This window comes from Phyllostomus hastatus, unplaced genomic scaffold (genome assembly GCF_019186645.2).
Source record: "Phyllostomus hastatus isolate PE091 unplaced genomic scaffold, TTU_PhHast_1.1 phas_scaffold_501, whole genome shotgun sequence".
In the NCBI taxonomy this organism is placed as follows: Eukaryota; Metazoa; Chordata; class Mammalia; order Chiroptera; family Phyllostomidae; genus Phyllostomus; species Phyllostomus hastatus.
The window spans coordinates 41002048-41027063 of NW_025334033.1; the positions used below are offsets into that span (position 1 = coordinate 41002048).

General features: G+C 43.8%; 1 protein-coding gene and 1 pseudogene across 1 annotated transcript in view; one reads left to right on the forward strand and one right to left on the reverse strand.

Moving 5' to 3' along the window:
- Positions 1–2121: 2121 nt before the first annotated feature.
- The window catches only part of PRKCH (protein kinase C eta), a 205244-nt gene continuing 182349 nt past the window's right edge, over positions 2122–25016 (forward strand). Inside the window, exon 1 of the mRNA XM_045823062.1 lies at positions 2122–3311. Coding sequence (XP_045679018.1) covers positions 2949–3311 — 363 coding nt within the window. The 5' untranslated portion in view covers positions 2122–2948. The remainder of the gene's footprint in view (positions 3312–25016) is intronic.
- LOC123808418 lies at positions 7521–8086 on the reverse strand (annotated as a pseudogene).

Below are 25016 nucleotides of genomic sequence, written 5' to 3' on the forward strand. Positions count from 1 at the left end.
CCTATCTTTTCCTGTAACAGATCACATCCGCTGTTCTAGCTTCCATTGCTATCTATATACTGATGGCTCCTCAGTTTATGTCTTTAGCTCAGAATGCACCTCTGAGCTTCATAACCACATAGCCAATTGCCCACTTTAGATTTCCACTTAAATGTATTAAAGATATATCAAACTTGACATGTTTGGAAGTGAACTCTTCATCTCCCTCCACAAATCTGCTCATCCTCTAGTGTTTCCTAATCTCAAATGGCTCCCTAATCCACACTGTTGCTCAGGCTGGATTCCTGCAAGTCTTCCTTGATGCTTTTCTCTTCCTCATTCCCTCCATGCAATCCATCACCAGGACCCGTCAATTCTACCTTCCAAACACTTCTTGCATCATATCCTTATCTTCATCTCCATCCCCACCACCTAAGTTCCAGTCACTATCTTCTCTCCTCTGGAGCCCCTTCACTGGTCTCCCCACACCCATGCTAGTTCTTTCCAATCCATTTTCCTCACAGCCCTAGACAGAGATTTTAAAACATAAATCTCATCCTGTCCTGGTCCTGCCTCACAGCCTTCAGAGGCTTTCAGTTGCCCATAGATAATGTCCAAAGACTTTTTCATGATGTACCAGTCTGGTCAGCCTTGGACCCTGACCCCCGTTTTCAGGTTCATTTCAACCACTCTCCTGTTACATTTCTTGGCTCCAGCCACGAGGTCCTCCCTGTTCCCCCAACAGGTCAAACTGTCCCTTTCTTTCCTCAGGAACCCTGAATAAGTTGAACCTTCTATGTGCTTCTTCAGGGGCCCTTCCCTGCCCACCCTCTCCAGGATCCTTTGTCCCATCACACGGTAGGCTTTTCTTTCCCTGCCCCTCCACATGTGTGATGTGTTTGTTGTTTCTCCTTCCCGTGGGACTACAAGCCCCAGGAGGGCAGGCGCCACGGCTGTCCTGCTCAGTGCTGTGTCACCACTGCCTGCCCACTTGTGCCTGGTGCTGATAGATCTGTGTCTCTCACCTCCCAACCCACCGTCTGGGGGATGTCTTCTTTCAGTGCCAAAGCCCAACAGCACCAAATCCTTCAGTGGTTCTTAAAGCTAGAATCCTGCTCTTTGGAGGTGAGGGTGACAGAGTTGACCCAAGTTCTCTCCTTGACCTCTTCCCCTGGAGCAAAAGAGCCAAGTCCCCTGGATGTTTGGGAGCTTGCTTTACAAGCCCTGCCTAAAGCTAAGGTGTCATTAGGGTGGTGTGCTGCATCCCTGCCCTGTTATCTTAAGGAAGTTTTGGTATTTTAAGACAGGCCCTCCCCCACTGGCCCATTGTTCTTAACTTGTTTTCATTCTATAGTGTGCCTCCCCATTCACTGCATTGAAATTGTGAGAATCGACTCGGTTTGAGAGCCCCAAGAGGGCACTGGAGGAAGGGGAGCTAGAAAGGCCAGTCTATTCCCAAGGGAATTTGATTAGCTAGACAGAATGTAATGAAGCACCTTAGGAATGGCCGAGGCTTTAGGTAAGACAGATTGGTTGTGGCTGGCCCTCAGAGAGGAAGATTTGCAAGGTTTGCAATAGAGCAGAGTACACAAAAACTGTGGGGCCTCGAGAGAGAAGGAACACTCTGGCTCACAAACACAGCCAATAATCCAGGTGTTCTTTGAAGAGGTGATTTCCTTGGCGCACCTGTATCAGGGATAGAGTGTGTGTGAATGTCTCCTGCCTTAGTGCAGGGCGGGTGGACAGAAACCGCCTCGTAAAGGAAGAGACGTATTACGTCTTGGCCATGTCTGTCTTCAGAACCAACCTTTCCTGATCTTTGTGCAACAAGACACACCTCTCGGAGGAAGGAGGCGGACAGGATTTCCATCATTACTACTGCCCTATTAACACACACACACACACACACACACACACACACACAACGTGTAATTACTCTCTGCAGGAAAGGAGCACAAACAGGATGGGCCTGAGTTGAACCCAGGATGAGCCATCCCCGTAAAGATTAGGAAAAGGAAACTCCCCGCCGGGAGCCCACCTCCAGCCAGGGCCTCTCACGTGGCCTGGCAGAGTCGCCAGCCCACCTTTCTGGGTGGGAGGGAGGGCACGGACGACCTCGCCGCTCGGGTTCCCCTATTCCTCTTCCAGCCGGCCCCGCGTCCTTCTCCTTTGCCTCAGGTGTTTGCTCGCGCTAGGCCCCGGGCTCTTCCCTTTTTGGCCTTCACCTGGGCCAGCTTCCAGCCGGCAGGGCACCATCCGACCCGCACCGCAGGAAGCGCGCGCAGAGCGGGGCGAGCGAGGGGGCCGGCGCGGGGCTCCCGGCGAGGCTGTGTGTGCCCGGCCACAGACCTCCCGCGGGGCTCGCGGGGCTCGCGGGGCTGGCGGGGCCGCGCGCCACGCCCCCGGGGCTCGAAAGGCGCGGGAGCCCGCGCAGGATTTCGAAGGACTTGGTGACTGGCGCCGCGAGCTCCTGCCGGGGATGCGGCGGCCGCTGCTTCCTGGTTTGAAGCTCGCCGAGTGGGGGAGAGCGTGAGTTCGCGGAGGCGGGGGCAGGAGGAGAAGCAGGAGAAGGCGGAGGCAAGAGACTCTTGGGGCTGGAGCTAACCGGACGGGTCGCTCTGGCTCTCCGGGGAGAGGAGCCTCCCGGCTCTGGAGAAGGCGTGGGTCCTGTGCGAGACCCCGGGAAGCGCCGCGCGCTCGAGAGGGAGGGTCCGGCTCCCCCGGCCCGCTGCGAGCTCAGCGCCGGGCTCCCCTCCTTTCCACCTCGCGAGGGAGGGAGGCAGGGAAGGAGGGGAGGAGAAGGTCCCGCAGAGGAGGCAGAATGGCCCGGCGAGGGGGACTTGGGTGCTGCTTTTCCCAGGAGCTGCCCCCACTCCTACGGCTGCCGCGAGGGCTGGCCTGAGCAGGGGCTCCAGGCTCTCCCTGCACCAGCCAGGGCGGCCCCCCGGGGCCGGGACAGCGGCGCCGGCATGTCGTCCGACACCATGAAGTTCAATGGCTACTTGAGGGTCCGCATCGGCGAGGCAGTGGGGCTGCAGCCCACCCGCTGGTCCCTGCGCCACTCGCTCTTCAAGAAGGGCTACCAACTGCTGGATCCCTACCTGACAGTGAGTGTGGACCAGGTGCGCGTGGGTCAGACCAGCACCAAGCAGAAGACCAACAAACCCACGTACAACGAAGAGTTCTGCGCCAACGTCACCGACGGCGGCCACCTAGAGCTGGCCGTCTTCCACGAGACGCCCCTGGGCTACGACCACTTCGTGGCCAACTGCACCTTGCAATTCCATGAGCTGCTGCGCACCGCCGGCGCCTCGGACACCTTTGAGGGATGGGTGAGTAGCTTATGATCGTCGGCTGTGTCCACTTGACCCCCACCTATCTCCTCCATTTGTCAAAACTCCCCGGGTGCCGCTTTCCCATCGTCTTTCCTAGCTCCGCAGCGGAGGGAATTCCCTCCAGAGTTTGGTCCTTGCCCAGGTGGCCGTGGCACTGGTGACGCAGGCGCGGTGGGTGTGTGAGGGCGCAGGTGTGTTTCCAGGAAGCCAGCCTGGATGTGGTCCCCTTTCGGGATGACACCTTGGGCTAACGGGAAGTCTGGGTGGGGGCAGTCACCCCCTATCTGTCCGGAATTTTGTTGAGGTGCCCCAACTCCCCGCACGCGGTTAACACGCAGGAATAGAAAGGACCATGTGATATGAAAAGGACCTAATTTGGGTAAAGTACTTGAAAAGTTTCTTAGGAGAAAGCTATACATTCTCGCGAGTATTATTCATAGTGTTTATGGATACATGTTGGTGCAGCGGGCTCAGACGTGCACACGTGTTTCGGCATGCAGCTCCATTACATCCCAGAGATACATAACTGCACGGGCAGGGATAGGAGTACCTGGGTCTGCACGTTGACAAAGTTTTGTTGTTGAGCCGTTTCCCAAGGAGGTGAGATTTACAGGTGTTTGCAAGTAACGCCTGGGTCTGAGAGGTGTGAGTCCTGCAGTGTGCGTTTCTGCTGCTGTTGGTGAGAGAGCTGCGAGAGCTCCCGGGTGGGTTGAGGATCCCCACCACACCGGCTGGTGTTTCTGTGCACGGACCAGCAGCTACCCGCAGCTCCCACTTGGCCTGTGCTTTTCAACATAGTTCCCATGAGGCAACGCTTGTGCTGTAAATAAATTAAAATTTCTAAAGCACTCTCCACGTTGCTGAAACGACTTTGCTTCTTAATCCTCATGCTGTCTTTGTGGTGTTGTTATCCTTCCCACTTTTACATGATGAGATGGTAATTATTATTAAGTGGTCTCATTTGCAAAATGGAGTAAGCTGTTTGAAGACTCTCAGGAATTTAATGATTTAAGTTATGGAAGGTGTTAGTATTGAATCCATGATGTGAATCAGTATTAAAAACCTGTTTAAAATTAACAAGTGGTAGAATCAGGTGGATAATAATGAAGACATTTAGATATTTATTTTACACGTTGAGGAATTGATAATTTTATGGTAGGTTCTCTAAAATTACAAATGGCTTATGGTGCTCTCTCTCTTTTTTTTTAATAGAAGTGAAAAAACCCATAATGATTGTTTAATCATATCATCAAATTATATTGCATTACTTTTTCTTCAGCCACCCTTGCTTTATGGAATTTAAAAGTGCATGGGAGAGAAATGACTAAAATACAGTTAGAGACTGATATTTTATCCTGTGTTTCTCCTGTGAATTTCTGGGTAGGAAACAGAGATAAGCCTGGGAATGTGGATGGAATTACTGGGTGACTGACTAGGAGAGAGGTTGGGGAAGGTTAAGCAGGATGGTGGCGCAGACTGGCCAATGGCCATTAGAGGCACGTCTTCCCAGAGAGAGGTGGGACTGGTCCTTTTTACTCGTAGTCTGCTCATTTGAATCACCTGGAGAGCTTTTAAAACTCCCTGCTTTCAAAGACGAAATAGGAATCTCTGCCTGTGGGACCCCAGCATCAATACTTTTGGGCATCCCAGGCGATTCGGATGTGCAGCTGAGGTTGAGAACCTGTGGCCTAAATGAAGACCCAGAGACAAGAACAAGAAGCAGCATGAGTATAGGAAGATTGAGGTTACCTGACAAAAGTGTGGGCGTGCAGGGCTGCTTATTGTTCCACCCGATTAACAAAGATTTAAATTAAATTTCTATATAATTAATTATTTACAAGTGTAATTAATTATATGTAGATATTTAATATAACCCACTGGTGGTGTTTTGGAAAACACGAGTGTTTGGTGGGCTAGAGCAGCATTTAAATGACCTTAAAACCAGTGTTTGTCATGCATTTACATTTAATTGAAGTGGGGGGGGCAGAGATTTTTTAAGTTTTGGGTATTTTGAACCAACCTTGATGATAGGATAGAATGGTTAGAGTGTTTCCTTTCTTCTCATAACTTTTAAGAAAAATAATCATAGGAAAATATTTTAATGAATACTCTTTTAAAATTATGGTTCTTTATAGTTCTAAAGGTGAGTTTGAAGTCTAGAATTACAAAAATACTTATTTATCTTGGCTATATTATTTTTTAAAAGATTTTATTTATTTATTTTTTTAGAGAGGGGAAGGGAGGGAGAAAGAGAAACATCAAAGTGTGGTTGTCTCTTACGTTCCTCCACTGGGGACCTGGCCCGCAACCCAGGCATGGGCCCTGACTGGGAATTGAACCCATGACCTTTTGATTTGCATGTTGGCACTCAACCACTGAGCCATACCAGCCAGGGCTATCTTGACTGTATTAAATTGACATGTGTAGTTTATTTAGATAGTTACAAATGGAATAATGAAATTTACTCCACAATAAAGTTATGTTGCAATTGGAATTATAAGTTGCTGCTTTAAAAAACCTAGCAATTTAGTTTTTGCTAGATCATGTGAATGGACAAATAGAAGATAGCTTTATCATTAGTGTAAAACAACAGTTATGCTTTCTGATTTAATGTACTTTTTGGGTATCAAGAAGATAATAATTTACATTGATTTTAGTACCAGTTTTGTTGATATTACCTTCTAAGCTTGATGAGAAATGGAGTATACCTTTTTTATGCAGTATATTCCTAATACCAAACACAGTGGCTGACATGGATTGGATAATCACATATTTCTTTCTTGACTGACTGTACATATTTCATTTAAACTAAATAAAACCCAAGGACATGGAGATATAGGTAAAGAAGTTCTTAAATGTAAATTCACAGCATTAAACACTTTAATTAGAAAGCTCCCAAAAGACCTAAGTTTCTACCTGAAACTAGAAAAGAAGAGTCAGTTGAACCCAAAGTAGGCAGAAAGCAGGGAGTTGTAAAGATAGCAGAAGTTAGTGAGGTAGAAAACAGAAACAACAGAGAAAAATTAATGAAACAAAAAGCTGAGTCTTTGAAAAAAATTAATAAAATCAAGCATCAAGCCAGAATGATCGAGGGGAAAAAGAGAGGATATACAAATTTCCAGTTTTAGGATTGAGAGAACATCACTATAGATCCTACAGACATTAAAAAATATTATGAAAAGTTTTATGCCAGTAAATGCTGCAATTTAGAGGAAATGAACAAATTCCTTAAAAGGTAGACTACCAAAACTCACTCAAATAACTTGAATAACTTTGTCTATTAAGGTAAATGAATTTGTAGTTTAAAAATCTTCCATAATGCAAATCTAAGATACCAGAAGGCTTTACTGGTGAGCTCTGTCATACATTTAAGGAGGAAATGTTGCCAACTCCACTCAGACGATTTCAGAAAATAGAAGGAACCACATCCCAACTCATTCCATGAGGCCAACATTCCCCTTATGCCAAAACCTGATTAAAACACTAAAAAAAAAAAGAAAAGAAAGAAAAGAAAACACTATAGACCAAACTATGCTCCTTGTGGTCATAGATATAAAAATTCTTAAATCCTAGCAAATCAAATTCAACAATATAGCAAATAGGTAGTACATCATGACCTAATTGGGTTTATAACCAGGACCAGAAGGTTGATATAACATTAAAAAATGAATTAGTGTAATTCTTTATATTAACAGAATAAGAATGGAGATTCATATGATCTGAATAAATCATATTTTAAATGATCTATTAAAAATCAATTAATTGGACTTTACCAAAATTAAGAATTATTGCTTTTCAAAAGCCACTCAAAAGATGAAAACACAAGCCACAGACTAGGAGAAAATATTTAGAGCATGTAAATCAGACAGAGGAGTTAATACTGATATGTAAAAGAACTCTGTGTGTGTGTGTGCGTGCTGAAAAACTTTAATTCTTTTTATACCAATTCTGACATTTTACTGAGCTGGCCCCCCAAAAAACCAAGAAAAAATGAGGTGCGTTAAAGTAGGAGGTTCCCTCATTAGCTTGTAGAGCAGCATGTGCTTTCCAGAGTGAGCGAAAGGCCGTTCTCATAGTCCAAGACTGACAACTCTTATGTCATCATGGAGTTTGTTCCTGTTTTCTGTGAAGGCCATCTCGCTGTGGGAATAGTCCCGCTCTACTATATTTGCTAGCTAGTTCCCTTTGACACGTTTCCCTCGAAACTCACACTGGGGCCCACTCCCTCAGAGCCTCCTGAAAACGCAGGCATTCTCTCCGGCCAAAGCCCCGTCCCATAGCGGGCAGTCTCATAGCCGTTCAGCAAGGTAGCCATGAGGGCCTTGCACACACCCTTGAAAGGAGTACTAGTGTTTCAAAGATACAGCAGGTGGGGGTGAAAATTCTTGCCCACTATGGAACAGGGATGTGGCCTTCAGCATGAAATAGGATCTCAGAGGCACGATGGCATCCAGAGCTTTCGTCCTATCTGAGTAGTTGTAGCAATTCTAATTTCCCTGGGTCTCCAGCTGTAGCAGTTTTGCATCGTTATTCTCAAGGAGTTGAAGTTCATACTTGGTATCCTGAACCCTGGATAGTAGAATATCAGTCTCTTCTTTTAAGTCCTTGGTGGCATTGTGTCCCACAGGGACATGAGGTCCCCTTTGGGATTTCATTGCAAAGGGCATGATTTGCCTTTTCACAAAGATAAAGAACAGCACAAACACCGGGCTCCTACAGGCCAGCACCAGCACGACATTCACCCCTGACAGACAGTTGCTGCTGGGCGACATGGCCTCCCCACCCCATGCAGAACTGCTCTGACTTACCCTGCTGCCCTGCCTCCTCAGCCTGGGCTCTTCCGAGGCCAAGGCGCCTAGGTCCCCTGAAGCTCCTGGGCCATTTCTTTTTGGGGAAAGACCAAGGCTCACCCAGCCAGATAATGTGGCAGATCAGGGGCAAAAGAACTCCTACAACTCAATAATAACCAGGAAAAATACCCAATTTAAAAATGACCCAAAGATTTGATTAGGACCATCATTGACAAATAACACTTAAAAGATGCTCAAAATCATTAGTTGTCAGGGAAATACATATTAAGTTCAAAACCAACTGTAAAGGCTAAACTTGAAAAGACTGACCCTACCAAATGCTGGTGAGGGAATGGAGCAACTGGAACTCTCACACACCACTATGAGCAATATAAAATGGTACAGTCATGTTGAAAAATGGTTTGGCAGTTTCTTAAAAATGTTACACGTATAGCTACCATATGAGCCAGCTACTCTTTAAGTGTTTACCAAGAGAAATGAAAGCGTTTATGCAAAGAAAGGTGCATGAATGTTCATAGCAGCTTCATTTGTAATAGCCCCCAAACTGGGAACAACTCAAATGTCAGTGCACAGGTGAGTGTTTAAACAAATTGTATATCCATACAATGGATTGCTAATTAATAAATAATGATGAACTATTGGTACATGCAAAAATGCTGATGGATTACAAAATAATTATGGTCAGCGAAAGATGCCAAAGCAGTACACACTGTATTTGTGTGCAACTCCAGAAAATGCAAACTAGTTTGTGGCGGCAGGAAGCACAGTCAGGTGTCTGGGAATGAGAGGATGGGCTGGACTGCAAAGGAGGCATGAGGAGACTTCTGAGGCATATGAGAAGATCCGTTGTTTTGGTTGAGGAGATCGTTACGGTTACATACATACGTCCCAGCTCACCACACAGTTCACTTTTAAGTGTGTACATGTTGTTAGATAACAGTTGTACCTCAATAAAGTTGTGTGTGTGGAAACTGAGTAATTATTATCCCTCTTTTACAAAAAAGATGTTAAATAAATGAACTAGATTTTAGCCAATGTTGACTTAAAAACTACATCATCTTTTCAGTGCAGATAATATTTATCCAAGTAGGAGCATACAAAATAAATTAATTAAAGATAGTTTCTAATTTTTGGACACAGTCTTGTTTCCAAATTCTCCCTGTCAGTTTTTTTCCTGTTTATTCTAGAACTTGTTTATTTTGCATAATTTCTTGGACATCTGAAAACCAAAGCTGTGTCTACATTATTGATAAAATCTTATTTCTATCTTTCATGTATTTGCTCGAGATTTGCTTGGCTTTACAAATGGGGACCAGCATCTAATACTTAATGCAGAGCATGGGGATATGGGGGAAGGCGGGAGGAGCTGGAGGCTGCGTCATGGAAAGACCTTGGCACCCCCTCAGGAAGGAAGGACCTGCTTGGCGGAATCCCAGGCTGTTTTCCTGGTTCAACCCTTTTGAAGACATTCTGTTCCCTGCAGCTCTGGAGGGCTGCTTTCTCGCAGCTTCTCAGCGAGGTACCTGTTTGGTAGTTTTGTCAGGTGAAGCAGCCAGGGTACCACTGGGAGATCTTTGATTGTCTTTCCACTTGATTACTGAATCCAGGTGCATAAATTTATAGCATCAAAATTCTTCTAGATTCATTATCTAGTGGTTCATTCGCTTTTGCCCTTCGTAGTGGTTATTTATTCTCACAATTATTTTTCTCTGAGTTAACTGGTGAGGCGTGTCTAGCACTGATGGATGAAGTCAGTGTTCAGGGGAAGAACATATTTTAGCATCTCCAGGGAGGTTTATTCCAATGGACATGAATTGTATTGGATATGTTGTATCATTTGAGTTTCATTGTAAGAATTTTGCTGCAATGGGGGCTGGCTGCTGCTTATCATGCAGGCTGTGGCCCAAATGTTTCCCCTCAGAGAGCATTTTTCTGACCACATTATTATCTTCATTGCACTCACCACTCTCTGTGATCTGTCTGTGTATTGTACCTTTGACCTTTAGAATAGGACCCTCACCTCTTTTAGCCACTGTTCTAACTCCCGCACGTTGAGCTGTGTCTGGTACATAGTAGGCACTTAATATTTGTTGAAATAATAATTTTTTTAAATATGATTTTTGGGTCAGTAAAGTATAAGTGCTTTGGGAACACCTTTCTTTAAACATTTTATTTGTCTTCCTAAAAGAAATAAATGAAAGTATGTGGGGAGTGACCTATTATTACAATTATTGCAGTGTTCCTCTTTTAAATCAGTCAGTGATACACCAATGTGCTTGAAAGACTGGACCAGATTTTGTGCCTTTTGAACACAGTAATGGATTGAAAACTCTGTGTGTGGGAAACTGCTTGCTCTTGTTTTATTTTAAAAGACTATGGTTTTTAAAGCTGTTAATATATTGTAACTTTGTTCACTAGTAATTTGTCAGCCCAACATGCTCAATTTGGGGCAGAAGCAAGAAAAAAGCATTAAAAGGTTGTATGCTTCCACCTCAGATTGCTAATGAAGTTGGTGGGCAGGGTGTGACTCATCTTCTGCAGCTCTGCACAGTTGTGATAATTCACAGGTGTTTGGAAGGGTGACTGGTTATGACAGTAACAGTACAGTGCACTTTTATGAGATGGGCAGCATGTACTTAGGTTAAGAGAGGTGCCTTGGATTTTCTGTAGTCTCTTTTCTATTTTATAAAACAATCTACTAGATAAGGTTCTCCTTCTGTGTTGACTGCTTAGCTCTGTTTTATTACAAGATGGTAACAATGGGGCCTGAGTGGAAACTCAGTACCCATCCCCTCTTTTTCGCTCTCGTCATTGCTGTGTCAGATCTTTCTCAGGGGCCAAGCTGAGTCATTCCTTTGCCGAAAACCCTTCAGTGGTTCCCCGCTGCTTCAGATAAAGCACGACCCTTTAAAACCGTGCAGAATGTTCCCCATGATCCGGCCCTTGATTTTCAGTGGAGCCTTCTCCCAGCCCACCCTCTGTGCTCCAGGGACCATGACCATCTTTCAGTTCCTCAAGGCTCACCTGCTGGTTCCTACCTGTGATCTAGGTCTCATTGCAAACATCACTGACCCAGAAATCTTCCCCTGACATGTCGTCTGGGCTTGGTTCTCCTCCCTGCATTCCCTCAGCATCCTGAGATCTCCATGGTCCACCCTACCCCGCCTCCTGAAAGAATGAATGCATGAATGGATTGGGCTGTCATGGAAGTGTGTGACACTGGTCAGAGGGAGTTCAGGATGTAATTGTGTGGGCGATGGGCTGATTCATCCCCTTAGCTCCTGGGGTAGCTACTCTAATAGACCATGACATGTTTCTGCAGAAATGCCAAGCCCTAGGTGAGTGGTCACCCACCACTGAGCTTGTCCTATATACTGAGCACTGTGCTGTACCCTGGAGAGGCAAGTGGACAAGACAGACATGATCCCTTCCTTCATAGACCTTGTTGTTATGAAGGGGGAGCTAGATTGGGGGAAAAACAGTAACCAGGAAATTGTAGAACAGAAGTAAGTACCAAGATGCTACTAAGCACCTGGTTTGAGGAGATCAGAGACTTTTTCCTGGAGGGAAAATAACTGATTTTTAGGGCCCCAGTGTAGGTAGCCACAGGCCTTCTTTATTTAAATGACTGTGAAAAATCATTTCTCAAAAAAAGAAAAGGGGCTTCTGATAATGCTTTTCCAGAGAGACATCACAGTTGCCCCTTTGAAAGGTAAAGGTTCCTGGCCCATGAGAATGTTTCCAGCTTTGGAAAGTTTGGGAGGAGACTGAGTTGCCATGCCTGCAAACAGATAGACTGAAAGAACTTTGACTCCCAAAGGCAGAAGGCAGTCACATCACATACCCTAAGCTTTGTGCCGTGTTTGAACTATCACATACCCTAAGCTTTGTACAGATAATAAAAGAACTGCAGATACTGAAGCAGGAGGATCATCTAGTTCAAAGCAACCAAAACTCCTGACAACTCTTAGGCCCATGGTCAGCCTGCAGATGTAATCATTGGGCAGAGATGTTTCTAACACTCAATCTGAAGGCATTTAGTTCTTAGAGGTGCTTCAGTTTGCCACAAACCCCACCACTCCCTGCTATAAACCATTCCTCTGGATTCATTCCATGCTTGGGAGGTTTTGAGTTTTTTACACCTACTGTACCTCCAGCCTTGGTTTTTGGGACGTAAGAATTAGAGCCACAGCTGAAGCAGTACTGTTGTCTTAGCTCATGTGATCTGTGACAGATGGACACACACACACTTAATATCTACAGTCGGGCGTGTCCAACCTTTTTGTGCCTCTCTGCCACACCAGAAGGAGAGGAGTTGTCTTGGACCACACATTAAATACATTGCGACATGTAATCACAATAAAACCTCATAATGTTTTAAGTGAATATACGATTTTGCGTTGGGCCACTTTCACAGCCATCCTGGGCTGCATGTTGGACATTCCTGACCACAAACATATGTAGATACACTTACTTAGATTTATTTATATGTATTTATTAATTTATAAATGCATTAAATTAGATGTATATTTATTGAGATATTTACATACCTACAATTTTAGAGGAAGCTGGCTTATTTGTAAATATATGGGGAATTGGCTACAAATTACTATTGTATTATGTACTAATTAAAAAAATTCTCTCTTCGTCTTCCATGATACAACTTCTAGCAATATGTAAGTGCTGTGCTATAGTGAGAGTGATGGGAGGGGGTTCAAGGTGTGGCTTTGCCACCTGTCAGCTGTGACCTAAGGCAAGCCTCCCCTTGTCAGGGTCTCAGTTCCCTGGTTTATATAATGAGGGGTTACACTGGAGTATCTTGAAGGACCTTCCAACTCTGAAGCCTCGGCCTCCATGTACTAGTCAATTACATCCTTCTCTTTTCAAATAATTGGTTTGGTTTTGAGTAGTCAAAATGAATTGTATCTTATCAAAGTTAGTAACTAGTAAGAGTTAAATTGTTCTAAATCTAAATTGCTCCAGCTTAGAGACGACTTAGTTCATGTTTAAATGATTTAGCATTGATAGTGCTGTTGATGTTATTTCCTTGGCTTAGAATCAGACCGAAGGAATTACAGCGGGTCCTCATTTTAAACCATGTATATCTCTTGATTTATGCTAATGGGCTCCTTGTTCTGTAGGATGGTTGGTTGTAAGTCATGTCCCTTCTAGCTAATGTGAGAGAGAGATGGAGAATCCCACTGTTTGAGCTTTTGCTGGAAGCATTCTCACTAGCATGGTAATTAATGGTCTGTAGTCACTCAGTGTCTGTAGCCACCAGTTTATATATCTACCCTAGGTGATGACAAATACTATACATCACCTGTAGGACAGACATTTTAATTAGATGGAGGAATGAGCCTAAGGGTATTGGCCATCTGGTGTTTAAGTGCTATGCTGAAGAATTTTATGTATGGGAAATTTTTGTCAAGAGTCATGGTACTATGCAGGGAGGTTTATGAAGATTGTTATGTCAGTGTATTTCTGTAGCACCAGTAAGTTATAGTGATTGTCAAAGCACAGGACTTTTTAGTAGAAAGACCACTTAAGACAAGACTCACTAGTAGTGCTTTTATGATGTGCTGCCTTCTAGAAAGTTCCTTTGATTTTATATAACTTTTATCCTTGTATACTTTTGACCTTACAGGGACACAAAGATGTTTAGTTTGTGCTCATGGTAAAAACACAAATTAAGAAAATCGCCAGAGGATAGAACCATGGCCACCATGAGCCCCTCATAATTACATTATTAAACTAAGTCTTATGGTGACAGGGTGGGCATGTTCTAGACCCAGCCCCCGTTCTCCAAGTGCTTAATCCCCAACCACAAAGCTACTCCTTCATTTGTAAGTCATATTTGGCCCTTGTACTTGCATAGTACTGTTCCTACATCTTTCTTTCTTATTTTTTAAAAGATTTTATTTATTTATTTTTAGAGAGAGGAAGGGAGGGAGAAAGAGAGGGAATGAAACATGAATGTGTGGTTGCCTCTTGCATGCCCCCTTCTGGGATCCTGGCCCATAACCCAGGCATGTGCCCCGACTGAGAATTGAACCAGTGACCCTTTGGTTTGCAGGCCCGCGCTCAATCCACTGAGCTACACCAGCCAGGGCCCCACATCTTTCTTGTAGTACTGAAATATGATGCCCTGCCCCTGTCCTCACACCAGACTTTGGTGTTCTTGTCTGTGATATCAGAGGGCTGCAGAGCCTGAGCTCTGGGGCCCCTTCTGGTATCCAAGTATCCGAGTTCTGTGGTTGTAGTTTTGGTTCCTTTGGCTAGTGGAAATTCTGCTCCCTCCTGAAATATCTTCTGGACCACTGATGCTCAGGTTTGTCCTTGGCTCCAAATTATTTTTGGAAGACTACATAAAGGTCACAAATATATTAGCATAATTCCCTAAACAGAATGCATTTATTAATCTGTGAGCTGGGGACCTCTTAAGTGCTTTATGTTCTCATTGTTCTATCAGAGTACAGAAGAGTCAAGAACAGATTCAGCAGAAGCAGTGCCTTGGAAAATATTTTTGAGTCCTCCTGGACCCTATTAGTGACAATGAAAGCTATGGACGCTCTTTCTAGAAAAGTGCACATTATGTGCGTGTTGACAATATGCTGGGAACAGTGTCACCGACTGAGTGGTTCCTGAGGCCTGGCATGAACACAGGGCCCCAGGTTAAGAAACCCCAATGGAAAGGTTTCAAAAATAAGGCTTTTGTTAATTTTCAATTCCTAGTGCATGGTTCTAATACTTCCCTCTGTATTTAAGGACATTCTTACTTCAGCTAGTTATGGAAGACAACCAATAAAAATGAGGAGCTATAAATTTTATAGAAAAAGATGTGCTTTAAAAAATGTCTTCTCACTTCTCTCTCCTGGTGAATTATGCCAGTTGATGACCCATTTTGGGACCTATTTGGTTTTGTTATTTAGGTATTTTCAAAGCCTCTATTTTTGAAGGATTTTTTTTGTTGTTGAGGTTTGCAGTAGATGAAAAGTTAAAAAGAAAAACCAAAAAACTAGGACAGTGTGAGTGACCTTGGCTTGATATCTTTTGTTCATATAAACTTTCCCCTGTGAAAAGAGATAGGATTTATCCATATACTTAAAATGTTTGATATGTACTGAGCATTGTGGTGAACAACTGTGTTAGTCCAAGACAAAATGATGGAATCAGTGATGCTGGTCTGCTCCTCTTGCCCTGTGACCCCTGGTCTCCTATGGCCTGGGTCCCTCTCGCCCAGTAAGATTTTCTGATCTTCTCTGAAGTTCCAGCTCACCTTACCAATACCTTGGAAAACAACTTGAGATGCTAGAAATTGAGCTGATGGAGGTCGTCCACAGCGCAGCCCCCTAGCTAGTTAGAGGTGAAGCTAGAATCTAGCCTCTGGACACCAGTCCAGTATTCTGTCTAACTGCATGTATGCTGTGTGCCTGACTCCATTCTAGGTGTTACAGACAGGGCAAGAGCACACAACACAGGGAATCATGGGTCCCACAGAGCTTCTACCCTATCATGCAGAAGTAGCTAATAAGCAAGCAAACAGGTTATTATGAGAATAACAGATGGTGGTTAGAGGCTAAGTGGAGAATTAAAACAGGGTGATGTGATAGAGTGTGACAAGGTGGATCCTTTACCTAGAGTGAACAGAGAAGGACTCACAGAGAGGGTGACATTTCAGCTGAGACCCGAGAAACAAGTAGCCACCAGCCATGTGAAGGTTAGAGAAAGAGCATCTTCAGCAGAGGGAACAGCTGAGGCAAAGGCCTGATGATGGGAGCAGGCTTAACATGTGGAGAAACAAACAGAAGTGTTGGAAAGAGGGTAGACGTGGTGTTTGTTAGCCATTTCGGTGTATCACCCCAGCTCTGCTGCAATATGTGAGACCCTTCATCTCCAACTGTTTTCTCCTCCGGAAAATGGCGCTCCTGTTAGTACCTCGTAGGATTGCAGTGAATATTAGATCAAATACATTAAACATGACCAACACAAAATAGGCTCTCCAGAAATGGAGGTAGCTTGGGTTACTTTTAATCTCACAAGGAAATTAATATTTTGACAAGGGCCTTCTGAAAATAATCACATTGGTCAAAGAAAGACATGCAGAAGGTTGCATCTTAGACAATGGGGGTGGTGACGTGAAAGTTTCCTGGGGATAAGGTAGGGGATAGCCTTGCTGGTACCCCTCGAATGACATAGAAGCATCTGTTTATGCTCTACCCACTTCAGCACCGTGTTTTCTAAAGAGAGAACAGAGGAAAGGAAACAAAGACCCTGAAGTTTATTGCAGATTTTTGAATTTTTAAATGATATATTTGTTTTCTGTAGACTCATAAGTATTAGTGGAAAGTTTTAATATTTAGAGGGATAGGATAATTATAATAGGGCCTCAAAGTGTTTCTTTTTTCTTTTTTTACAAAATTATGAATTTATGAATGAGAATTAACAAACATAGTGCCAACAATCATAAAGGAGATAAAACCTCACAAATTATGAATGACTAGATAGAGTTGATTCTTGCTTACTACTGAAAGCTCATTTACTTTATGGACTATAATTTTGTGATTAATTCTGGATAATTTTGCATATTTTGAATAATTTTGAATAATGTTTATTTTGGCATCTCCCTGATTTCTAGAATATTTCTGACCTCCTCTTCAATATCCATTTGTCTGTGTTTTATGTAAAAAGACACATTGGCATTTGCCTAAGCCATGTGAATTAGAATGCAGAATCTACAATTACAGAGTAATAGCAGACAAATACAGGCTTTGAAGAATACTTATTGGAAAACTACCATAATTATCAGTGTATCATAATGTAGGTAGGTGTCAGCCAGACTGGGGTTCAACTGTGGGTCTGCCTCTTATTAGCAGAGGTCATTTGACTTCTGCAAACCCCAGCTCTCTCATAGCAAGGTAGTACGCACTTCACAGGGCCATGTGAGGACATAGCGAGGGGTTATGTAAACTGTCTCTCACCGTGTGTGACCCATACCAGTGCAGGGAAATCATCATCATTGGCCCCACCATCGTCAGTCTACCCTAGGGCTTAAAGATGAAGTTATGGGCCCATCCTTTTCCTGAAATGAACTCGGGAAACAATAAGACACTTACTGACATAAAATTTTAGGGTTTTTAATTGTAGAGAATTTAGAGTTTAGAGTTTTTCAAATATTAGAAATGTTTTTAAGGCATTTTGAGTTCAGGCTTCTTGTTTTTTGCTTTTTACTTAAGATTCTGGGGTGTAAATTACTGGGTAAGTCAATAGGATGGCTACTGGAGGAAGAAGAGATGGTCTCCTTACCCTGGAATCATCGGGATTTAGGGTAAATTCTATGCACATGTCCACTCTGGCCTTGCAAGGAATACGTGGAAATAAAGCTGTGGAATTACTATGGCTAGAGTGTTGGCCAAAATTAGTTTGTAGAAAACCTTGAAACTGAGTCTTGGTCTGGTCATATGATATTGGGCAGGTTCTGAGTTAGTGTGAATAACAGACCAGGAAGAAGTGAAGTTACAATACATACTTGCAAAGGGCTTCAAAGAGTCCATCTTTTAGTTGCACTTTTACTGAGTTTTAGTCATTCTTTATTCAGTTAAGAGAAATGATGGTAATTAGCCTTTTTCCATTGGTATTAAAAGATGTTTCCTTGATTTAAGTTTGAACATCTAATCACTGAATATGAATTACTGTTATGCTTACAAAGAGAAAAACTAAAGTTTTAAAAGTGCATTATTTGAACTTGTAGAGTTATGGATAAAATCAGGGGCACCAACAATTTTGATTTGGTTTGCAGAAAATATGAAGTTTCCCCTTCTATATTGACTTATCTTGAAATTGGTTACTTCTAATTTTATCTGTTGACTGGGTACTCATTCTGGGTTCTAGATCTTTCACAGTTGTCAAGTCAGAGGTTTTCTGAAGTGTACACATTTAGTTTTTCAGAACAAAAGTTTCATGTGCTCTATAGCAAAGCCCACCTGTCTCACTGTTCACCGCAGCTTTGGTTTGGGTCTTGCAGAAGCCTTGCTCAGCTCTTTTGGCTATTCTGAGAGTATATCTTTGTGTCTCCCTGCTGGGCCCCCTCACTTTCTTGTCATGCACATCCTGTACCTGTGCTGTTGGTTGCATTGATCTGCTGGGGCACCGGTGTGGCGACAGTCTGGCGGGGAATGAGAATGAGTTTGTGGGTGTCTGTCCTCCTCTCAGCCCGACCTGCTGCTTTGAGCTCACTGTACCAGCACCAGGGGCCCTCAGCCTGCCCCAGCCCCTGGAAAAGTGGTAGGGATCCAGGAAACATCTGTAGAATGAAGAAATTCCTCATTGTTCTCATGTCTTGAGTCTGATTCAGGATTCAGACACTGTCATCATTTTTGCTAAAAGATGTTTTCCTTTATAAAATTTGTATTTCGGATATAGACATTAATTAATACCTTGCGCACACACGTTTGTGTGTGTGTGTGTGAGTTAATAGTGTGTGAGTTAATAGCGGCTTCAGCAGTAGCTTAGAGAGAATGTATATGCTAGAGTGATTTTTATCCCCTTGATTATTTAAATAAGTGTAAAAGGTATGTGAAAGGACTGTTTGAATCCCAAATAAGATGTAACCTTTTGTTTAGACGATCAGAGGTTGTTTTCAAAATGGGGAAAACGGAGAGACTTGCATCTTCTGGCGCACCAGAGGTCAGGAGTAGATAATGACACTCTACCCTTGGTAAGAACAGGATACTAGCAGTGAGGGGCATAAGCTTGATCATAGTTTAACTGTGATTGTGAAGTAAGTGTTGGCATTTGAGTGTATTTTTTCTTAAAATATTCTGTTCTGGGGGGAAAAAAACAAAACAAGTGATTCCTAAAGTTGCCTCATTAGGACTCCGGTGTGCATTTTTCTCTCTGAACTGAATTTCTAGTGGCTCATTATCGACTTCTGCTGTAGTTTGGTCCTATTGAAGTTGTGTATGTAGAATTTTGTTTTAAAGCAGGTAAAATAATGATGCTGAAAAATTGTTCTCATCAAGATATTAAATGTCTCTCCATTAATATTATTTCCATTTATATCTTACAGTCACATTAGCCTAGTGACAGCCTTCTTCAATGAAGCTTACATTAAACAAAAAAAGAAACAGAGAATTGGAAGAAAAAATAAAGGTCTCACCTCCCTTCAACCCATTCCTGCTCTAATACCCTACTCCCTGCCCCTCTTACTCTTAGCAGGACCCAAACTTCCTTACTTGTTTTCTACTTGGGCCATTATTTGGAAGAGCTGGGATTAGAATCAGAGTTGTAATCGGGGAGAACTTGTTTGCTTCCTGGCACTCAAATTATACTCTGTAGGCAAGCGCACCAGTCTTCCAGGAAAACAGAAGCTGACAAGTATGAATGAACTTCCTGCTCCTACCTGTGGCAGATCCTGCAGGCAGTCTTCTGATAAGGGGAACTGCCAGTGCAGGCCCGTCCTCCACCTTCAGGTCCTCCACCTTCAGGTCCCCTTTGTGTCCCCCCTGGGTCAGGGTTCCCTTTCTCCTACCTTCAGCCTCTCCCTTCCTTCAGACACCTTCCCTTCAGAAACATCCGTAAACGCAGAGGGCCCAACTCCACTGAACAAGCCACCCGGCCCTTTCTTGGCCTTGCTTGCTTCCCTTTTGAGGGAAACTCAGTGTCCCCCCTTCCTTCTCAGACACTTCCCCAAAGAGCTGTCTGCATCTGTCCTCCCCTCCGCCTTCATTCTTCTTCCCAGTACAGGCTGGCGTGGGCCTCTCTCACTGCGTGAATACTGCTCTGCAAAGTCCGGGAATGACCACATAATCATGTCACTTATTTGTCTTGTTGGCGTTTACATTCACTTTGAGACAGTTTGCTGCCCTGCTTTGTTGTTTCTTTAGCAACCTTCTGAGATTTTTTTTTTTTACCTCATCCACTAATCTCCTTAAATATTGGTGTTTCCTGGGCTTTTGTCCTTAACTTGTCTTACTCCAGATGCCTCATCTCTTTTCCTGTTGTTGTTTTTTTTTATTTTTATCTTTATTTTATTTTAATTGTTGTTCAAGTACAGTTTTCTGTCTTTTCCTGGTTTTAACCATACAGGGGTTTCAAACTCATTTTTATCAGCCTCACAGTTGCCTTCAAAGGGCCGAATGTAATTTGAGGACTGTATAGATTAACTCCTTAACAGTCAAGCAAGAGCTCAGTGCTGCTGCTGGGTAAAAACAAGGTGCCGGGCCAGATAAAACAAGGTGGAGGGCCGAATTCGGTCCGTGGGCCATGTGTTTGGCACCTGTGATGTAGCACATATGCTAAGGACTTCCAAAGCTCTGTCTCCCACCTTTGTCCCTGAGCCTCGTTCTTCCTTCTAGGACCTGGGCAGGCTCAGGGCAGAGGGCTTTAGACTCCATCTCCTTCTATACAATAGCCTGTGAGGGGTGAGCAGCTGCCACAGCACCTGCACCTCCTACCTGAGCAAATTGTAGCTTAGGGAGGTCCAAGAACATGTCCAAGTTCTCATGTCTTATATGCTTGCTGGACAGACTACTTGGATGTCCTTCAGCCATCTCCAAGTCAACATTCCATAATTAAATATTCCATCTCCTCTGCCCATTTTCTCAGTCAAAATGAGTCTTACCATCGTCCAGTCACCTAGGCATCACTGTGGACTTTCCTCTCTCCTTACACCTCTCCCCCATTTTGGTCCATTGCCAAGTCCTACTGAACTGGCTTGCAGAATCCTTACTGAGTCAGTTTTTTCCATCAGCATCACACTTGTTCAGGCCCTTATCATATAAATGGATTATTACAATAGCCTTGGAACTGGTCTTACTCCCTCAAACCACCCTCTACAGTGGCCTGGATGAACTGTCTAAAACTCAACCCTCCCCTTCTTCCTTCTAGAAATCTTTCAAAGGCTTTTCATCACCTGTAGAGGTCAGGCTCCTTGGGAAGATTCTCAGGAGTCTCGCCCTTGCCTACCTTCCCCATTTCATCTGTCACTTCTTGTCTCAGTTCATGATCTGGGTACCAATGAGCAAAAACAGTTCTTGCTTCTGCTCATGCCTACTTGCCTTCATTTTCAGAACCTATTGGGGGAGGAGAGCAAGTAGTCCTTTGTACAAAAGACTTGCTGTTAACATTAGAAAATACAGGGGTGAAGGAAGTTATAGAGCATGGCTATGTCACTCTCCATGCAACCACAAACAGGCCTGAGTATGCACATGAGCATGCCCACACACTTCCGCGTGTCAGCTCACAGCGCTTGCTGAGCACCTGCTATAACCAGAGACCGTGTTAGGTGCAAAGCTGAAGGAGCTCACCCTGCAGTGCAGGAGATGGCACAAACCAACTCTCTCATCATAGGGGAGAATAGAATAGAAATGTGTGCAGGTTGGTAGGATTGTGAGCCTGGGGAATTTAGGGAGGACAAGCTGGAGGAGCTGATATTCAAGTTCAGGCCTCAGGAGAAGTCAGTATTAACCAGGTTTACAGTGCCACAAACTCCTTTCCCTGTTTTCCTCTTGAGGATTTGTATTTTCTTCCATGGAATTTTACCCATATGGGTCATTTTACAGAAGGATAACAACACTTAAGTACCTTTTGTAAGTGAACTGTGCCTGGTTCATACAATTGGCAGGAACTTGCTTTATGAAGGCAAAGAAATTTTATTGGTCTCTGTTTATTCCTCGTGCATGGGTAGGTGCTGAATAAATGGTTGAGCTGGGTGCCTTGAGGTGAGGGGTGAGAAGGGGTTTTTCTCTCTTCCCCAGAGGTGGTAAAAGTCAGTGTGATAGTTGGTCTCGTGTGGGGGTGGCCCTGTGAGGTTCTAAGGCCAGTGCCCTGCCTCTGTAGTGTAACTGGGCTATCTCATGGGAGGGGCAGAGCATAGTCTAGATGCTCAACTCTGTTCTGAACACAAGTACCAAACTCATTTGCAGGTGAAGGGAGTGCCCTTTTAAAGGCTAAACTAGTAATTAAATTCAAGCAGAGGGATGGTGAAGGTGGAGCTAACTCATTTATTAGCATATAATTTGAGCAACCTAACTCACATAAATGTAGATTACTGTGGTTGTCCTTTCCTAACTGCAGAAGAGCTTTGGAGAGATGCCCTTGATTATGAGTTTGTCAATGAGCAGCTGCTTGAAGATCTCCAAATAGCAGATTTTTATCTCCATAGATGTAGAGTTCACAATCATCTTGGTTTGGACTCCAAGTGATCTTCCCAGAACCCTGTTCCGTAAGGCTTCGTCACTGCCTACCATGGTGTGAAGCCTTTGTTTTTTCAGAGGCCCATTTCCACCAGAAGACTCATGCACAGTAAGTGTTTCCACAGGAACTGCCCTTTGCCAGTGTCATTGTTGTGGCTGAATGGCAGAGCCCACAGGGCGGAGGTGCTTTAGCTCTCATTGAACATGCAACAGATCTTTCCATCACTCACTGCAAACTTTCCAGAGTGTTCTGGTCCACCATGGAGTCTTCAAACCAGTTTTACTGATTACCACATAAGAACTAGTAATGAGATGTCTTAAATCCCTTGAAGACTAGCATCCAGGAGGGCTGTTTAGTGTTCACCCCTGCCAGCTAACATTAGACAGTTTCACGTAGAAGTTGCTGGCAAGATATGAGCACTGGGTAGAAGCACTGTTATGATAGCCAGAGAAGCTTATCTCTGACTGCAACAATTTTGTCCCTCTCAGCTTCTCCGTGGATCAGCAGATATTGTTCCAAATGAATTACTTGTTTCACTGATTCTTCTCACATGGGCTTCTTGCTTTTACTTATTTTCTGAGTGTTTGAAGGGTGGCCTGGAGTAGTCAACTGTCAACTAGACTTCATGTTACTGCCTGGTTGTCATTTGTGGTGGAACAGTTGCCAAAGAGATCTAGTTATTTGGGTTGATAAATAAAAGGAACAGCTTGGAGGGTAGTGTCCTGTCTGGAGAAATGTTTACTATACCTTCAAATAAGAAATGAACGAATCTTAAATGATTATGATTCTAAGTGACGGCCCCAAGTGAGAGATTTTCCAAAAGAAAAACACTGACCAGCTTGTTGAAAAATAAGACGCTGGATTGGCTAGAGGAAGACTTATGTGTTCAGACCCATTGCTCTCGCTTATAAAAGTATGAAAAGACTAGACTATAAGGAACAGAAGGTCTTCGGTTTTATTGGTGAGATATTTATTTGTTCTGAAGCTCTGAGGGAATAAGGACTAGACAATGCAGGGCAGAATGACAGGTTTCTTTAGATTTTTTTTTAATCCTCACCTGAGGACATGCTTATTGATTTTGGAGAGAAGGGAAGGGAGGGAGAGAGAGGAGACAAACATCAATGTGAGAGAGGGACATCTATCAATTGCCTCTGTATGCACCCCAACAACGGGACTGAATCCACAACCTAAGTATATGCCCTGACTGGGAATTGAACCCACAACCTTTCAGTTTACAGGACGATGCTCCAACCAACTAAGTACACCAGCTAGACTTTTATCTTAAATGTAGAACTTTTTATCTAATGGGCCAAGTAAGACTTGGCTTTTTTTTTTTTTGTAATCAAGCAATATTTTGGGTAGTATTCATTGTGTAACCACACGTGACACACTGTAAAAGTATAAAAATTGGTTTAAAAATATTTATGAGTGTGAAGATGTTTAAAAGAGTTTTGTCCATAGCTTTGTTAGGCTGAGATGAGTGGAATTATATTCAGCACCAGGAAACTGGTCTGGGTCACTGAGAACAGGTGTTTTCTAGGTTCCCATCTTCTGTGTGAAAGCACAGCCTGACTTTTTGGCTTTCTCCCAGGTCCAGGATCCTGACAGTCAGTTCTTCAGTGTGAGTCTTCTATCCCCAGAACCCCATCACCTTTATGCTGGGCCGGGCCTGTATTTTGTAACAGTGGCTCTTTGGGATAGTGACTTCCTCCTTCCAGTGCTCTCCTGTCACCATCCTGATAAATGTCATTGTACCTTTGGGACTCCATGAAGCTTGTCATTTGAGGCACACAGCTCACCTATGGGCTTGGGAAAGAAGAGGTGTGGCCTTGGTCCAGGCCATTGATGAACCAGGTGATCTCTGGAAGCTCCCCCAGCTTTGGAAATTCTGATGTCATTCATACCTGCTGAGACTGCAGCTTGGATGCGGAAGAAGAAAGAAAGAAACATGAGAAACTCAGCTCCCTGAACCCGTGAGAAGTGGAGCAGTAGTCGGGTGAGAGGGTGCCTGGCATTTCCCAGCCACATCAGTACAGAAATGTCGTGTGATGTAAATGAAGGCAGGTGAAGGGCCCCTAGTGTGTCAGGTGCCCCTATGAAAATAGCTGTCATGTGACAGGTATAGCGTGCTGCAAGCTGGGATTTTGTAACACATTTAACCCTTTTTTTTTTTCATTTTTGTGGATCTGTTCAATGAAGTGCTTAATGTTTGTAAGTAACTTAGTTGAGAGAAAAGGAGCTGGTGGAGAGTGCTGGATGGCTGCTATGTGACCAGACCTGTCCCTTTTCAGGCCTGCACAGCCAGCTGTGGGGCAAACAAACAGACAACTGCAGGTACAGCTGGGCAGCACCTGGGCCTATAATCAGCAGGTTTGCTTATGAATGCGATGGGCGGAGTGGTCACTGGCAGGTCTGCTCTGATGAAAGAACTGACCCTGCTGATCTTTGCTTTGGGGACTCTGTGTGTGTGACTTCTGGAAGTTCTTCTCATGGCCTATCTGTGTCACCTTCTGTTTTCACCACATCCACATTGCCAGCTCCCTAAAACTTAAGGAATCTTACAGATCATCAAAGACAACAGGTTTTTTTTTTTTTAATCCTCATCCAAGGGCATTTTTTCTCCGTTGCTTTTAAAGAGAGAGGAAGGGAGAGAGAAACATTGATTGGTTGCCTCCTATACACACCTGGACCAGGG